Source organism: Zingiber officinale, chromosome 2B (assembly GCF_018446385.1).
Source record: "Zingiber officinale cultivar Zhangliang chromosome 2B, Zo_v1.1, whole genome shotgun sequence".
NCBI classification, from domain to species: Eukaryota; Viridiplantae; Streptophyta; class Magnoliopsida; order Zingiberales; family Zingiberaceae; genus Zingiber; species Zingiber officinale.
In genome coordinates, this window is record NC_055989.1 from 88,417,869 (window position 1) to 88,433,488 (window position 15,620).

Genomic DNA, 15,620 nt, shown 5'->3' on the forward strand with positions numbered 1-15,620 from the left:
GAGAGTCTTGCATTTGGAGAAATAAAGAACTCAGCTCCGTAAGTTCGATCGGTGCTAGGCTGAGCGGATATAAGTTGAGAGTCTTATATTTGAAGAAATGGAGAGCTAAGCCCCGTAAGTCCAACCAACACTAGAGATGGGCGGATGTAAGTTGGGGATTTGACATCCGCTCAAAAAATATATCTAGTCGGACTTTATGTCGGGATTTCATCTTGTACTCGACCGCTATACTTGAATATAGAGTTTGGTCCAACCGATATATCTAGCGTGTCCGATCAGCCCTTTGGTCCAATCGACCAAAGCACTCGACGATGACACTGGACTTATTTCGATATGACATCGATACGATCCGAAAGTTAACTCCTTAATTTTGACTGTCACATCAACCGACTTTCTTGACATTGAACCCAACTTCGGAGGTCCCAACTTACTCGCCGTATCATTAAGTATTCGTATACTTCCACAAGAAGGATACAATATTCGAGTTCATCCACAAATCGAGTGACATTGTGGAGAAAACTCCCTTTGGACATGTTTTGTTCAAAGTTTTAGTCGACATTTAAGTGGATCTAGGAGTTATTATCGCTGCTAAGATCTCCCCATCGCACGTTATGCTTGGCGGCAAGATAGTATGCTCCAACTGGTCCTCTACTGCCATATGGATAAAGCTCCGGTGCGATCCTCTTCTCCTCCAATTCCTTGAGCACCGGTGTAAAGATGGCCCATGCCGCATCGAGTTCATCGCTTCTGATAAAGAGCCGTCGCTCCCCTTCTATCGCATCCATAAGCAGCCTCTCGTATGCATCAGGAATTTCTATGGGGTACCTGCAAAGGCAAAACAATCGACTATGTTTCAGGAATTTCTTGTTAGTTTAATTGTCTCACTGATATTGGATTAGTGAATTCAAGAGTTTGAGAATAAAACGACAATACTTTTGGATTAATTAACTTAAGCAAAGTGACAACAGGCTTAACCAAAAGGGATAAAGTGGGAGTATAAATTCATTAATTATACTTTATTGACTTCTTCTCCTTGAATTTGTCCTTAAAACATACCTCGCCGCATATAGCAGATTCAGATTGCTACGATCCAATCTCATGTTTAAGCCAGGAACCTTATTGTTTATCTTTAAATATATAGCTTCATCAGGTTGCACGCGAATCACAAGCTCATTAGTCGCTTTATCCAGGTCGGATCCAAAATTTCTCTTGTATAAATTGCCAGGAACATGCCTGAACTGAACTCTAATCTCTGCACTGTTATCTCAGCTAAGTCATAAGCTAACAGAGCTGGTCCATGAACCTGAATAAAGTGGAGAAAGTAGGGGTGGATGGTTACCGCCCAGTATGCAAGGCTTTTCCGGCTTTCATCAAGAATGGGACACCGTCCCATCTAGCATTATCGATGAACAGAGCTGCCGCTGCAAATGTTGGAGTGAGGCTCCCTTTTGGTACTGTCGGATCATCTACGTATGCGGGATATGATCTTCCGCCCTTCGTGTGACCCTTGTACTGTCCAACCACCACATCATCAAGCTGTAGAACCCTCATCGACCTTAGAACTTTTACCTAAGAAACATCACATGATTAGGCAAAGAATGGTATGGTGCACAAGAATTTATGAGTATAACATGTAGTTCTTTAAGAACCTTTTCATTTCGGATATCCTCTGCAGCTAAGCTGACAGGAGTTTCCATGGCAAATAAAGCCAGTATTTGTAGAAGATGATTCTGCATTATGTCACGAATGATCCCATAGTTATCGAAGTATCTGAAAAAAAAAAGAAGATAAATGATCACATTAATCTATATCAAGCGGATCTCGAGTTACCTAAAGTTAGTTAATTATGATCAATATAAAGTTAATTATATGAATTGACAAACCCGCCTCGACCCTCTGTTCCAAAATCCTCTGAGAATATGAGTTGCACATTCCTAATGAACTGCCGTGACCATAAAGGCTCAAAGACTAGATTGGAGAATCGAAGAACTGAAAGATTTTCGACAAGCTCCTTTCCCAAATAATGATCAATTCTAGAAGAAAAAAATAATGTAAAAAGCTATAAGAGCTAACTTGCCTTTAGTTAAACAAGGAAGAGATATGTTTGTATTTACATGACAGACCTGAATATTTGGTCCTCGGTTAAATATTGCTTTAGAGACTGTGTCAATTCCGCTGAAGATTGGGAGTCACGACCAAAGGGCTTTTCAACTATTACTCTGGTCCATCCAGTCGGGGAAGATGCAGAACGGCTAGCACATCTCACGACATCAACAAATATGTTTGGTGGAATTGAAAGGTAAAACAACCGATTTGCTAACCTACCCACCTGTAAAATGTAAACTTAAAAGCCATAGTTCGATAGTTGAACAATAATAAATAAAAACAATAGTCAATTAAAAAGAATCCACATAGAGACAGCCTTTATTTATTAAATTATTTCTGGGTTCATACAGACACATAAAGCTGTGGAAATCCCAAACAACAGCTGTTATTGCCTCTGTTGTTCTTTGCCTTTGGCTTTTCTTTTGTTTTCTTTGGAGGACATACATTATTCGACTAAAAGCAATATGATTTTTTTATCAATACCTGACATTATTTTAGGGGAAGAACTCATCATGATGATAAGGGAGTTACATTTTCTTCATTTGTGTTTCTAAGTTAACTCAATAATCTTATGTGGATTCCTTACAATTTGGGTCAGGCATTGCATGGAACCCTATCATGAGATGTAATCATGAGATATTTCAGTGCATGTAACGATAAATCTAATCGTCGAGCCAAGCAGTAAATGGGAAAAGAACAAATCAAAGGAAAAAAGAATTAATTAACCTCTTGTTCTTTAAGTTTTCTATCTAGCTCTGAGAAATTTTCCTCCAGGCCATACTCTCCTGAATGGTAGAAGCACCTCTGCAAAAACTGTTCCATCTTATCACTGCAGTTTGCCCTGTAACAATGATCGAAATGAAGTTCCAAAATCATTTCACTACTTAACAGAACTCTATAGAATAATAAACAACTCAATTACTCTTCATACATATGCTAACAGTGTATGCCGACAGAACTATTTAGGTTTCAAACATTCATTCAGAACATTGTGCAGGACTGAAAGCAAAAAGGACTAAGATCATAGATGCAGATACTACAGAGGATGAATAGGTAGTTTAGCATCATTATTGTCTAGAACCTTTTATCAATTCTGCAAGCCAGAGTTTTGCTGATCATATTCCTCATTTCTTCATCAGTTAGTCGAGTTCGAGCATAGCCAAAGATTGTGAAGTGCTGCATAAAAGGAACAAATCAAACCACGAGGGACAAGAAAGCCAGCATACTTAGGCATAACAAAATAAAGAATGCAAAGAGAGCAGAGACACAAATTTACTAGAGATTAGACCTGTGGAATACAATCTTCATAAAACAGAGCAAAGAGTGCAGGAAAAATTTTCTTCTTGGCAAGATCTCCTGAAGCTCCAACAACTGTAATGCTTACTGTACTCTCCAATTCTTGTTCAACTTTAAAGTGTTCAGTATACTGTTCTTCTGCATAACAGCATAGCTAAGTCAGTTCAGCTGTCATAATTCATGTATCAAGAATATAAACACAGAAAGAACTTCAAGTAAATGCAGCATATCAAGCATAACCCTAAAAAAAAGTGAGTCAAGCGGCAAGAAATATCTTACTAAATTGAAAAAAATAAAATAAAATTAAACTCTAGTTGCAGTTGTTATTTTCCATCTAAGAAGAATATACTCACTTTTATACTAGTTATTCATTCAAGTACAGAGAATTCAGTCTTGACCAGCAATCACTAGAAGGGTTCGGCCTTTGGGATGGCAGTTCCTCAACAGTTCAAACAATTATAACTTTAAAATCCTAAGACTTAGCCATTCGACAAACTCCTATTCAAATTTCTAATTTCCTATATATCACTACTCTACAGTGAACCATAAAGATTAGCCACCAAAATTCTGCATGCCATACTCCAAACTCTTCAAAAAGAAAAAAGGAGTATAACCAAACTGGGAATAAGGAAGATTAAATTGCCAGCATAGAAATTGATTCAAGCTAAGAATTGTACATCCAAAGAAAAGGCACTACTAGAACTAATCAAGTGGAATTAGCTTCTTCGAAGAGATTTGCAAGTGTGTGTGAGATCCAACGCTCAATTCATCCTTTTTCACTATCCCACATTAGGTTAAATCCAAATCAAGCAATAAATAAATATCTTTCTGAAATTTGATTTAGAGAACGACAGCCCCAAACGTCAACGAAACACTAAACGCAAGTCAGAGATTTTCGAATGAGACATTAAGGAAATACCAGTCGACTACTTATACTGCCCGATTATAAAATACACTTTCAAACTCGATCACTTGAAAAGAGGTCATTCCAATATTGGTTGTCTGAAAGCACAACCGAATGCGGAAAATAAAGGCGAAATTCTGACTGGATGAAGTAAAAATATCAACCTTTTTGGGAGGAGACCACATTGGGAGGGTACCCATTGGATGATTTTATCTGGAACCCCCACCTTGTGACGAGTTCCTGGCCGACGATTAAGTGAAATGTGGAGGCAGGCCACGGCTTGTACTTTCTGGAGAGGACCAGGCCAGGATTTGAGGAAGCGGGAGAAGAGGCACATGAAAGATGGCCGTGGAAGCACGCAGCGGCCATCGGGGAGGAGTAGCGAGCGAGAAGAAGAGCGCGATGGAGGAGTTGATTAATTGTTGATCGCTCATTCGAACACCAGTCGTCCGACTCGTCCCCGGGTCTCCACACGATGGCCAAGATATTTATTGCGAACATTTGCACTTTGGCCCATATCTTATCCATTTCTTTAACTCGGAAAACCCATTTGAAGTTTGAAAAATACCATTAAACCCCTTTAAAAAAATAAAAATAAATAAAGCTCCTCCTTCAAAATTATCAAAATAACATCCGCTCATAATTGTGCCCTTATCTGTTTTTTTTTTAAATTTTTTTAATAATAATCTAAACAATGAAAGAAAGTATATTAAATTAACTATTATATTCTTAGATAAAAATCCTCAAAATATTTATGCATATACCATCATAAATAATAAAAAAAAATAAATTCATTCTACCACTCTCAATCACCCTCATTAAAAAAAAATTAAAATTCTAAATTAATGAATCAAAATTAAATGAAAATGGAACAAAATTAATCATTAAAAATCTGCTCCTCATCATTAAATGTGACATATAAAATAAGAGTGATTTTGATTCATCAATTTAGAATTCTATTCTTTTTTCTTAATTCGATGAGGATGGTGAAATGAATTTTTTTACTAGTTATCTCTTTTAGAGATGTTGCTTTTCTATTATTTATACAGATGAGATACATATATGAATTTGTGAGGATTTTTATCGAAAGATATAATCAACAATTTAATATATTTTTCTCTCTTAAAGTTATTATCAAAAAATAATAAAAAAGAAAAACATCTAACTTTTAAATAAAGACAATTAAATATTATTTTTTAAACACGGTTTGTTTACTTGATATCCCAAATGTCTTAAAATTATATTCTTTCCCAGCTTGTATGAACAATAACTATATCTATAAAATCCATCAATGGATGCAAGTGAGATAGCTACAAATTTAGAGGCCGAATTTGTGTTATGGTTTCAAATATATGTAAGTTAGAGAATTTGTGAAATTTTTTAGTTCATGTGTATTAAGAAGTATCCTAATTTATATCATAACTATTTCTATAGGTGAATGACCGTAGAATATTAAATGTATACAATGATAGGATAATGAATATTACATCAAGACCTCTCCATAAATAAAGATGTACTCTGATTACTTTGTTAATTGCCTCAAATTCCACGTGGCACAACGATATTCAAGGAGATTAACCTCTAATTATGGTATTTGTGTCAAAGGATCTATGGACAATAGTAATACTGAGTTTGATTACTATGGTAGACTTAACAAAATCATAGAGGTTGAATATCCTGCATTGCCTATAAAAAGGTGTGTTGGTCAAATGTTAATGGCATGATCCAACCCCCAAGAACAGGTACTAGAATATATCCAAATTATAATTTAGTTTAGGTTAATGCAAACAAAAGATTTGATAAGTTTAAACCTTTTATTTTCAAGGTATAAGCAGGTCAAATTTTCTATCTTGAATACCCTAGAAAGAGAAGAAGATCTAGTGAGTGATTGCCTATTTGTTGAATGAAGCCTCACTCGACCATACAAATGTTGAATACCATCACTGTTTAAAACTATGATACATTTCAGAATGATGAAGTTGAGAGATATTCAGTTGATTCACAACTCCAATTCACATTTTAATTACTTGTAGATGTCACTTATGAGGATATAGATGATGGGGAGTTATCTAGTAGTGAGAATCTTATTGAATTAACAGAGTCTAGTGATGAAAACTTAGAAACTGTTAATATTGATTAGTTATATGTTAATAATGATTAAATACTAGCATTATTGTTCATTAAGTAAGTTATGTTTACATATTATTTTGTATTTATATTATCATGTTAGTAAACTTTTTTATGATGTGTTGTAATGTTATTTTGCAAACATTATTATGGCAGAGCAGCAGGTAGTATCACTTTGTGACTTGCTTCGAGTTGTTGGGGACTCGTAAGTATTTTTTGTTATTAGTAATTAAAGTTCATATATAACTTTATTTATAATATAATTCTCATACCTTAATATTTTTTCATATCGATTTACCCCTATGGCCACCAGATTGCCACCTATATTATCGAAAAATTCAAAGAATGAGTATACACCTCTGGTACTACATGGAGGCATAAAGATAAGGAGACGAAGATGCTTTATTATAATAAATTTTTAGTAAGTAAATTTAATATATTTGATATTCTATAATATTTTTATCCTTTAATATACTAAATTTTCAACTTATAATTATAAAAAAAAATATACATGGGAGGAAGGGCATGAGGAACTATTTAAAGATATTTGGAATAGTTATTGCGTTAAACTTTACAGAGACCTTCTTTATTATATGAGAAAGAAGAGCACTAAATCGGTGTATGTTTCCGACGAGATATGGAGTGCATGGACGGCTACCTGGGCTATACAAAGGTGGCAAGCAAATGCTGAAAAGACTTGAGCAGACAAAAATATAGAGCTAGGTGGCCTGAGCACTAGAACCGCTGGGTATACATTAGGATCCAGATCTATTGTTGAGCATGTCATGGATCTGGTTGTTGGTGCGAGAAGCATCCGACGATCGAACCCGAGTTTTGATAATGGCAAAGGATTCAAAGTTAAGGTTATTTGTTATCTAATATGGTTGAATGAGCTTGCAAGAAAAGTCCTAAGGTATCTTAGGCAAAAGTCCTAGCAGCGGTTAGGCAAGCAGGAAAACCCTAGGGGGTGGTAACCCTAGGTCCTAGGGGGTGGTAACCCTAGGCAAAAAGACTTGGCAATTCGAGGTCTTCGGACAAAAGTCCTAGAGTCGGGGACTCTAGGTGAAAAGTCCTGGTGTCGCGAACCAGGTAAAAGTCTGGGCGAGTCATGGAGCAGACGTCCAGCAGAAAGACCTGAAGACTCAGACGCTGAGCAAAGTCCAGTCGGTCTGAAGGACCGGACTGGCAACAGGTAACTCTCCTGAGTGGAGTAGGTGAGGGCGCGTTCCCAGTTGAGGGAACAGTAGGCGTCGGTTCGACCTAGGGTTTCCAATCAGAAATCCAAAGTCAGAACCGGGCAGTCCGATGACTGTCAAAATATTTATGTTTGTCTTATTATTATGTGCTAATTTTGTGTTGCAGTGTATGCTTGGTATTTTGGGACTAACGTATCTTGCAGGGACAAAATAGCACGGTTTACCTCGGATGAATAGTACTCGAGGCACCCTCCATGGAGCTTGGAGGTGCCTCGGGTGCAAAGGCTGAGGAGACTGTGCAGCGGAGCTGGAGGCGCCCTCATGGAGAGTTGAGGCACCTCGGACAACCTTGGAGGCGCCCTCCAGGATGTTGGAGGCGCCCTCAGGTGGATAAACGAAGACTGCTTCAGAGTTTATCCATGCTGCGGATCCGACGGTGATGGAGGCGCCCTCAACAGCCTATAAAAGGCAGTCTCGAGCAGCAGCATAGAACAACACATTCCAAGCGATTCTTCTTCCGTGCGCTGCTAACGAGACGTTTCGGTTAAGCTACAACAAGACTCCGATAACTCGAAGCTACGAAACTTCAAACCTTTGTTGTCAGTATAGCTTTTTCAGTATTAAATTGTAATAATCTCTTATACTTTTGCGCGATTATAGTTGTTGCCCAAAGTAAACGCTTAACGAGCGTGAGCCTTGGAGTAAGAGTCGCCCAAGGCTCCGAACCAAGTAAAAAACTTGGGTCTTTCTATGTTGTGTTTTATATTTCCACAGCATTTACTCGATACGTTTTCGAATATGAAAAGTGAAAGCCACGAGCGTTATTCACCCCCCACTAGCGCATTTCGATCCAACACTGGTGAGTTTAATTTAAAGTTATATAAGCTAATTTTGTACTTATTATCAAACTTATGTCAAAGTTGCATTTGATCGTTTGAAAACTCCTAGGGGCCATGATAGTTCATTTTCCTCTTCTTTTATTGAGATGCAGTCTTTAAGATGGAAAAAATCAAGAACCGCGTAATCAAATTACCTCAATAGATCAGAGAATGAATAAGTAGATGGCCGCTGAGGAGCAGAGGAGGATTGGTGTTGAGCAGAGAAGAGTCGAGGATGATTGGAGGAGAGCCAATCATGAGGCTCTCATTGCCTATATGCAAGTGGTCATAGCTAATTTCACCCAAACACTATGGTTTTGAGTCATAGGAGACTCAAGACCCATCATACTGTGGTGATTATCTTTTTCTAAGATTTGTTCAACTACAACTTAATTTTTTATTTATCATACATAAATCATGCAAAATATATTTATCTGTTTTGATATTCTAATTTGCTCATTTCTAAATATTTTATTACTATATGTTTCAGGAGTCCTAGCCTATTGATATATTGATGATCATCATTATTTGCTTATTTCTATCTATGTATTAAAATTAGTTATATATATATATATAATTTTTAATTATACATAAATCTGATATAAATCAATCGTATTTGAATTTCTGTAGGATTTTCTATTAATATCTTATATATTGATGTATTATTTGGAATATTTTCTATCATGATATGTATTTAGATATGGATATTTGGATATTTTAGTTTTTTATTATTGTGATTTGTTTAGATGTTGTTTATTTGAGATGATTGTAATGGTTGGAGATTTAGACACTTTCTATTAGCTTGTTTTCATAATTTAGTATGTTTGTTTGTATGAATTTTAGTTTATTTGTGTTTGTGATAGTATGAATTATATGAAAATGTATGTATGAATTGTTAAGATGTATGAAATTTTTTTGTATGTGTGGATTGTGAAATATAAATATATGAATGTTTTTGATTGTATGTATGAAATATAATCATCTATGATGATTTATTATATATATGTAAATTATAAACAGGGTAATCTAGAATATATAAATGGTTATTGAATTTTTTTTTTAAATTACCGAGGAAATAATGACAGAATAAGTATTCCGTCGGTAAATATCGAAATGGTTTGCCGATGAAAACAGAGTTTCCATCGATAAATATCGAATGTTTTACTGACAGAAACTTTATTTCCAACGATAAACCCTTAGATATTTTCAATGAAAATGTTGTTTCCGTCGATAAACACTAACAAAAATGCTATTTCTGTCAAAAATTTCATATAGATATTCCCAATTAAAACACTATCTATCGACAGAAACATTATTTCCATTAGGAAAACTTACTACAGAAATTTAATTTCCATTGGATTTTATTACGAAATTTAGATTATGTTGGTATATCCGTCGATAAAATCATTCTTGATGAATTATTTTATGATAAATAATTTTTTATCGTAATTTCGTAACTAAACCACTGCTATGACGGAATTACAATAGATTATTCCACCGATAAACCCCTTTTTTTTTTAAGTGAACAAACACAAAATTATAACTTTATAAACGTTGATATTCAACTCTCCATTCGCCTAAAACTATTTAATCAAGGTAACATATTACAAAACTACAGGACAGATTTACATGTGGACTGGTTGGACTGCCGAGTTCCATGTGAATTAGCAACTGGTTGCAAGATGAGAATGTTACCAGAGGGGACTTGTGAGCTTGACTTAGCTCAGACAAATCCAAATAGGCGGAATGGAAATGATAGAGAGTGGAGAGGATTGTTACAAGAATGAACATGTTCCTTGCGTTGAAATAGATTGATTGAACGAGGAAAACAGCAATTAAGTTTTATTTGTTTTTGTGAACATGTTCCTTGCGTTGAAATAGATTGATTGAACGAGGAAACCGGCAATTAAGTTTTATCTGTTTTTGCAAGTACATGCAGTGAAGAAATTAATCTTCCAACTTCAATGTATTTTGCATTTAGTGGAGATCTTTGCCGCTGCACCTGGGACAGGATTTATGATATTAGATAGCATACGAAATATAATAAACTGGTAAGATAATTGGATTTGTAGTGTAAATATAATTAAGAATTGCCGTTGACTTGTTTAGATCTTATCAAGTTAGTGATCCCATCCGTCCTAATATCTGTACTGGATTGGTCCATTGACTTGCAGAGAAACAGAGATGGCGTCTACGGCGGTGAACTTGGTGCTGGAGAAACTGGGGGAGCTTGTTTCCAGCGACGTCGCCGGGATCCTCAACCTGGACGCAGAGGTCAAGCCGCTGACGGAAACACTGGCATTGATTCAATCCTTTCTCAGGGATGCCGACCAGAAGCCCAGATACGAGCAAAGCCACTCTTTGCACGAGTGGATGAGGCAGATCCGGAACTTGGCGTACGAGATGGAGGACCTGGTGGACGAATACGCGATGCAGCTAGGCCGCGCGTCAGCCGTCGACGGCCGGATGAGCCGTCTCCAACGCATCGCCGCCTTCCCCTCCCGGATCCGCACTCGCCGTCTGCTGGCGAGCCGCCTGCAGGACATCCGTACCAGATTTCAAGATGTCTGCAAACAAGCGTGGCAACTTGGCATCCAAGGCTCCTCCTCCTTGCCCACCTCCTCCTCCTCCTCATCTTCCTCTGCTGCTGACACAACGCTTGCTCGAAGGTAATTAAATAATAACAATCGTTTTGCATCTATTAGCATATATCTATCTTCATGGTTACTTTGTTGGATCTTTCAAAGATGTGCTCTAGTGGACAATTAGGTTAGGACAAAAACTTTACTTCTAATTACTCATGATCGCATGAACTTTGACATCAAGAAAGATTATTGGGCAAAAATGCACTCCGAATAATACAAATCATTAAAAGGATATTCTGTTTTCTGATAGAAAATTTCAATTTTAAAGAAAAAGGATTAATATTGAAAAAATATTATAAATTACTGGACGACTAAAAACATAAATTGACTCCTGACAAAAACAAAATTAAAAAAATAAAATAAAAGTTACAAGACCGAAAACATAATTTTATCTTTTTGACCGGGCGAGCTTTTGATGTGTTTCCATGATTTACATAATTTGATATGCCCCTTGATTTTAGCCCAAGATATATGCTAATAAATCTTTACCGCTACAGATTTGAACTAGAAGACGACATTGTCGGTTTTGATGAAGATATGAAAGACATCAAAAGGCAACTGTTTGACGTTAGTTTAACAGCTCGCGTCGTGCTTTCGGTTGTTGGTCCTGGTGGTTTGGGCAAAACAACGCTGGCTAATAAGATCTACAGGAGCGCAGATGTCAAAAACTATTTCCAGTGCAAGGCATGGGTGTCCGTGTCACAGAAGTATGTGGTTAAAGAACTCTTGTGCAGCATTGTAAAGCAAGTGTTCGACTTGAAGGACGAGCAAGTAAAAGGTATGGAAGAACTAGAGATGAAGGAAAAGTTGTCGGAGCATTTGAGCGACAGAAGGTATCTAATAGTGATGGATGATATTTGGGAGGTGGCAGCTTGGAACGCCATTAAAGCAGCTTTCCCAAAAGAATCGGCAGGATCCAGAGTGTTGCTGACTACACGCAAGATGAACGTTGCGAACGTTGCAGATGTTCCTCCACACGAGCTGAAATTTTGGAATGTCGAAGAGAGCTGGAATTTGTTCTGCAGGAAAGCTTTCCGCACGGCATGCTGCCCACCGGAGTTTGATCGATTCAAGGAAGATATCTTCAAAAAAACTAAAGGGCTGCCTCTTGCCATCGTGGTACTCGGAGGGCTTTTGAGAGGTACAAGTCAAGCTAGTGACTGGAGGAAAAAGCTGGAATATATTTCTTATGAATTCAGAGAAGGAGAAGACCAAATCCTGAGAATATTAGCTCTCAGTTACCATGATCTTCCGCATCATTTGAAGCCTTGCTTCCTCTATTTCGCAGCGTTTCCTGAGGATTATTGCGTTAGTGCAGAGAGGATAAAACGTTTATGGATAGCTGAAGGTTTCATACAAACGAAGGATAAAGTGGATCAAACAATGGAAGACGTCGCGGAGGCATATTTGAAGGATTTGACAAGCAGGTCCATGTTACAAATTGAAAGATGGGGTCAGCTTTATATACGGGAAGTTCACATTCATGATCTTCTTCTTGATCTAGCACGTCATGAAGCTCGCGAGCTTAACTTCTTCAGGTCCATTGATGACATAGGTGACGATCCAAGAGCTTTACGGCGTCTCAGTGTCACTGAAAATGTCGACGACCATATCTCATCGAACTGTTTGACCACTAAACTACGGTCACTTGTAATTTATCCGAATGAAGGTTTTCAGAGAACGCTGGCAATTGCCATCCCTGGAGCGAAGTTCCTCAGGGTCTTGGATTTGCAGAAAGTACCCATCGAACACTTACCAAAGGAGATTGGGGACTTGATCCTGTTAAGGTATCTAAGTTTGAGCCGATCAAAACTGAAGGAGCTGCCTCCATCTATTGGCAATCTCATCCACTTGCAGACCTTCAATATAGGCAATACTAAGATTCAACATTTACCGGATGCATTTTGGAAAATCCGAACTCTGAGACATGTATTCCTCAATGAAGAGAATACGAGCATGCCTAAAGCGACATACTGCTTGCAAGACATTCAGACACTTGTGAATATTTCAAGTGGTCCATGGGTACGTGATGGCGTACTGGAGAAGCTGAGGAATCTTCGAAAATTGCATTTGAATAACATATCAAGCTCTGATGAGGATGTTTTAGCCAATGCAGTCCAGAACCTTTCCAGGCTCGACATGTTGGTATTGAATGGAGAATCAGTGACGATGAGCTTCCTAACTTCATCTTGCTATCATCATATTCAGTTTCTGATTTTGAGAGGAGCATGGGTAAGGCCTGCAAGGATTCACATGGAGGCAGAAAATTCCAGGATATTTTCCAACCTGATCTATCTCGCTATTTGGCTAACAAGGTTGGAAAAGGAGGAAGATATTGCGATGCTCGCATCTCTCGCAAACCTTCAGTGTCTTCTTTTGTGTGATGATGCATTTGTAGGAAGAGTTTTGGTGTTTCCAAAGGGAGGTTTTCCTCGTCTCCAACATATCGAACTGTATGAATTGAGCGCCTTGGAGGAGTGGGAAGTGGGAGAGGGAGCAATGCCTCTCCTTCAGGAACTAATCCTTTGGCACTGCAGAAATATGAGAATGCTACCAGAGGGACTTGTAAGATTGACTGAGCTCAAACAAATTGAAATAAGGGGAATGGAAATGATAGAGAGAAGGGTCGACAAGGATACTGGAGAAGATTATCACAAGATTAAACATGTTCCTTGCATTGAAATAAATTGAACGAAGGACGATGACAATATCTGATCGAAACCCAAAAATTAATCAGGACGAACAAGTCTCGCAAGAAGCTGAAGGTTCTTTAAAGCAGATAGAAGTCTACAGCAATACCAGCACACACTGAGTTGGACAACAACTCACTCTGTGTGCTGCCATTGGCGTACATTTTTATACTATTAGAGCAAAAAGATGATAATGCACATCTTAGGTGGCTTAGTATCAGCGGCCACTGATTTATGGAAAACATTTTATTGTCTTTTATACGTGGGAGATCAAGATCCATGTAGTATGGTCACTTCATTCACACCTAACTATGTAGTATGTAGTAACTATGTAGTATGGTTACTTCATTCACACCTAAAGTGGCAGAAGTTATAGCATTCACAGCTTCCATTGTCATCATGTTTCCTTGGGATGAACAAACCCGAAGATTGTGCGACACAGAGATTTGGTTGGCATTTTCTGAGACCTCTTTTTAAATTGATAGTGATACCGAGATGCATTTTCATTCAAGTTATCTAACCTGTAGTTACATGTAAGTTTGATCACTGGAGTTGTCCTAGATGATTCCTTCAATCTAACTTGCTGATTCGGGTTTGCAAATAAGGTCTCAAGTTTTCTTCTAAAACTTCTAGGATGAGACATTCAAAACAGTCAATTATCTTTCTGAAACAGATCAGAAAAATTCAACTGCGGATGATTCATGTTGAAACAAAACGTAGTACCTGACATAGTAGCTAGAAATTAAAAAGAAAAAGAAAAAATTAATTAAATTATTAAATAAAAAATTGATATTAAAAATAAGAGTATAAGTTTTTATATAGTTAAATTAACGAACTCTAAATCCTAAATAGAAAAGGGGAAAAATTAAATTGTCCTAAAAGTTATAAACAAATAAATATATATAATCTAACATCCCCTCAAACTTACGATACTACAACTAGAAGCATTGAGAGTTTGTCAGAGAAGAAACGAAAGCATGATATGTGTATTTGAAAGAACCAAAGATAATGTGTTTTTTCTCACGAAAATAGAAGATGGCGAAATCGATTGTGCAATTGATTCTGACAATGCTAATTGATTGAGGCAATTGATTAAGAGTTATTTTTATTGTGAGAGAAGGAATCGATTAAGACAATATCTAAGACTACTTAATCGACTGGGCTAATCGATCAATGCCTTTTGCGAGAGAATACAGAATTTAGGAATCAATTGAGTAATCGATTAAGGTTTTCTGAATCAATTGTGATGACTTACCAATCAATTAGGGTTCATAAAAAGAGTCATTCTGTAGGTATTCGAACGGTCGGATGACGTGACAATTGATTAGGGAAAAACCTAATCGATTAGAGGCGTCGAGTAAACCCTAGACAAGGGTTTTTGCAAAAGCTTGAAGGAACTTCTTCTCCACCCATCTTCACCATTTCTTGGAGTTTTTGGAAGAGAAGTGTTGTTGCACTTTCCAAACTTCAAGAGACATCTATAAGTAACAAGAGATCAAGCAAGCAAGATTTTATTTGTATGGTGTATTTACTTCTTGCTTTCATTGTATTCTTGTTATGAGATTGTACGAGCCTTCTCCACCTCCAATTTATTTCTGAGAATGAGTAGATTTCATAGTGGATGAGATTATGAGGAGAGTGGACCCTAGATTAGTCACCTCAAGGAGGTGGATACCAAGTAAAATCAAGGGTGTTCAAGTTTCCGCTGCAAATCATCATCAACGAAGTGATCGAAGCTATTGACCCCCCCCCCCCCCCCTTAGCTTTCAAACTGTCCT

The 15,620-nt window shown here is 37.3% G+C and overlaps 2 protein-coding genes across 2 annotated transcripts; one reads left to right on the top strand and one right to left on the bottom strand.

Annotated features, from left to right (window-relative positions):
- Nucleotides 1–416: 416 nt before the first annotated feature.
- Nucleotides 417–4,786, bottom strand: LOC122046248 (glucose-6-phosphate 1-dehydrogenase, chloroplastic-like). Its single transcript, XM_042606859.1, has 10 exons — nucleotides 4,471–4,786; nucleotides 3,395–3,540; nucleotides 3,188–3,282; nucleotides 2,833–2,947; nucleotides 2,124–2,329; nucleotides 1,884–2,033; nucleotides 1,650–1,770; nucleotides 1,340–1,569; nucleotides 1,057–1,257; nucleotides 417–825 (listed from the first exon to the last, which is right to left on the bottom strand). Exons 1-10 carry the CDS (start codon nucleotides 4,673–4,675, stop codon nucleotides 570–572), a joined length of 1,725 nt encoding a protein of 574 aa, XP_042462793.1. The 5' UTR covers nucleotides 4,676–4,786; the 3' UTR covers nucleotides 417–569.
- A 5,890-nt stretch (nucleotides 4,787–10,676) lies between these two features.
- LOC122046246 (disease resistance protein RPP8-like) lies at nucleotides 10,677–14,486 on the top strand. Its single transcript, XM_042606858.1, has 2 exons — nucleotides 10,677–11,176; nucleotides 11,650–14,486. Exons 1-2 carry the CDS (start codon nucleotides 10,692–10,694, stop codon nucleotides 13,841–13,843), a joined length of 2,679 nt encoding a protein of 892 aa, XP_042462792.1. The 5' UTR covers nucleotides 10,677–10,691; the 3' UTR covers nucleotides 13,844–14,486.
- The last annotated feature ends 1,134 nt before the right edge of the window (nucleotides 14,487–15,620 follow it).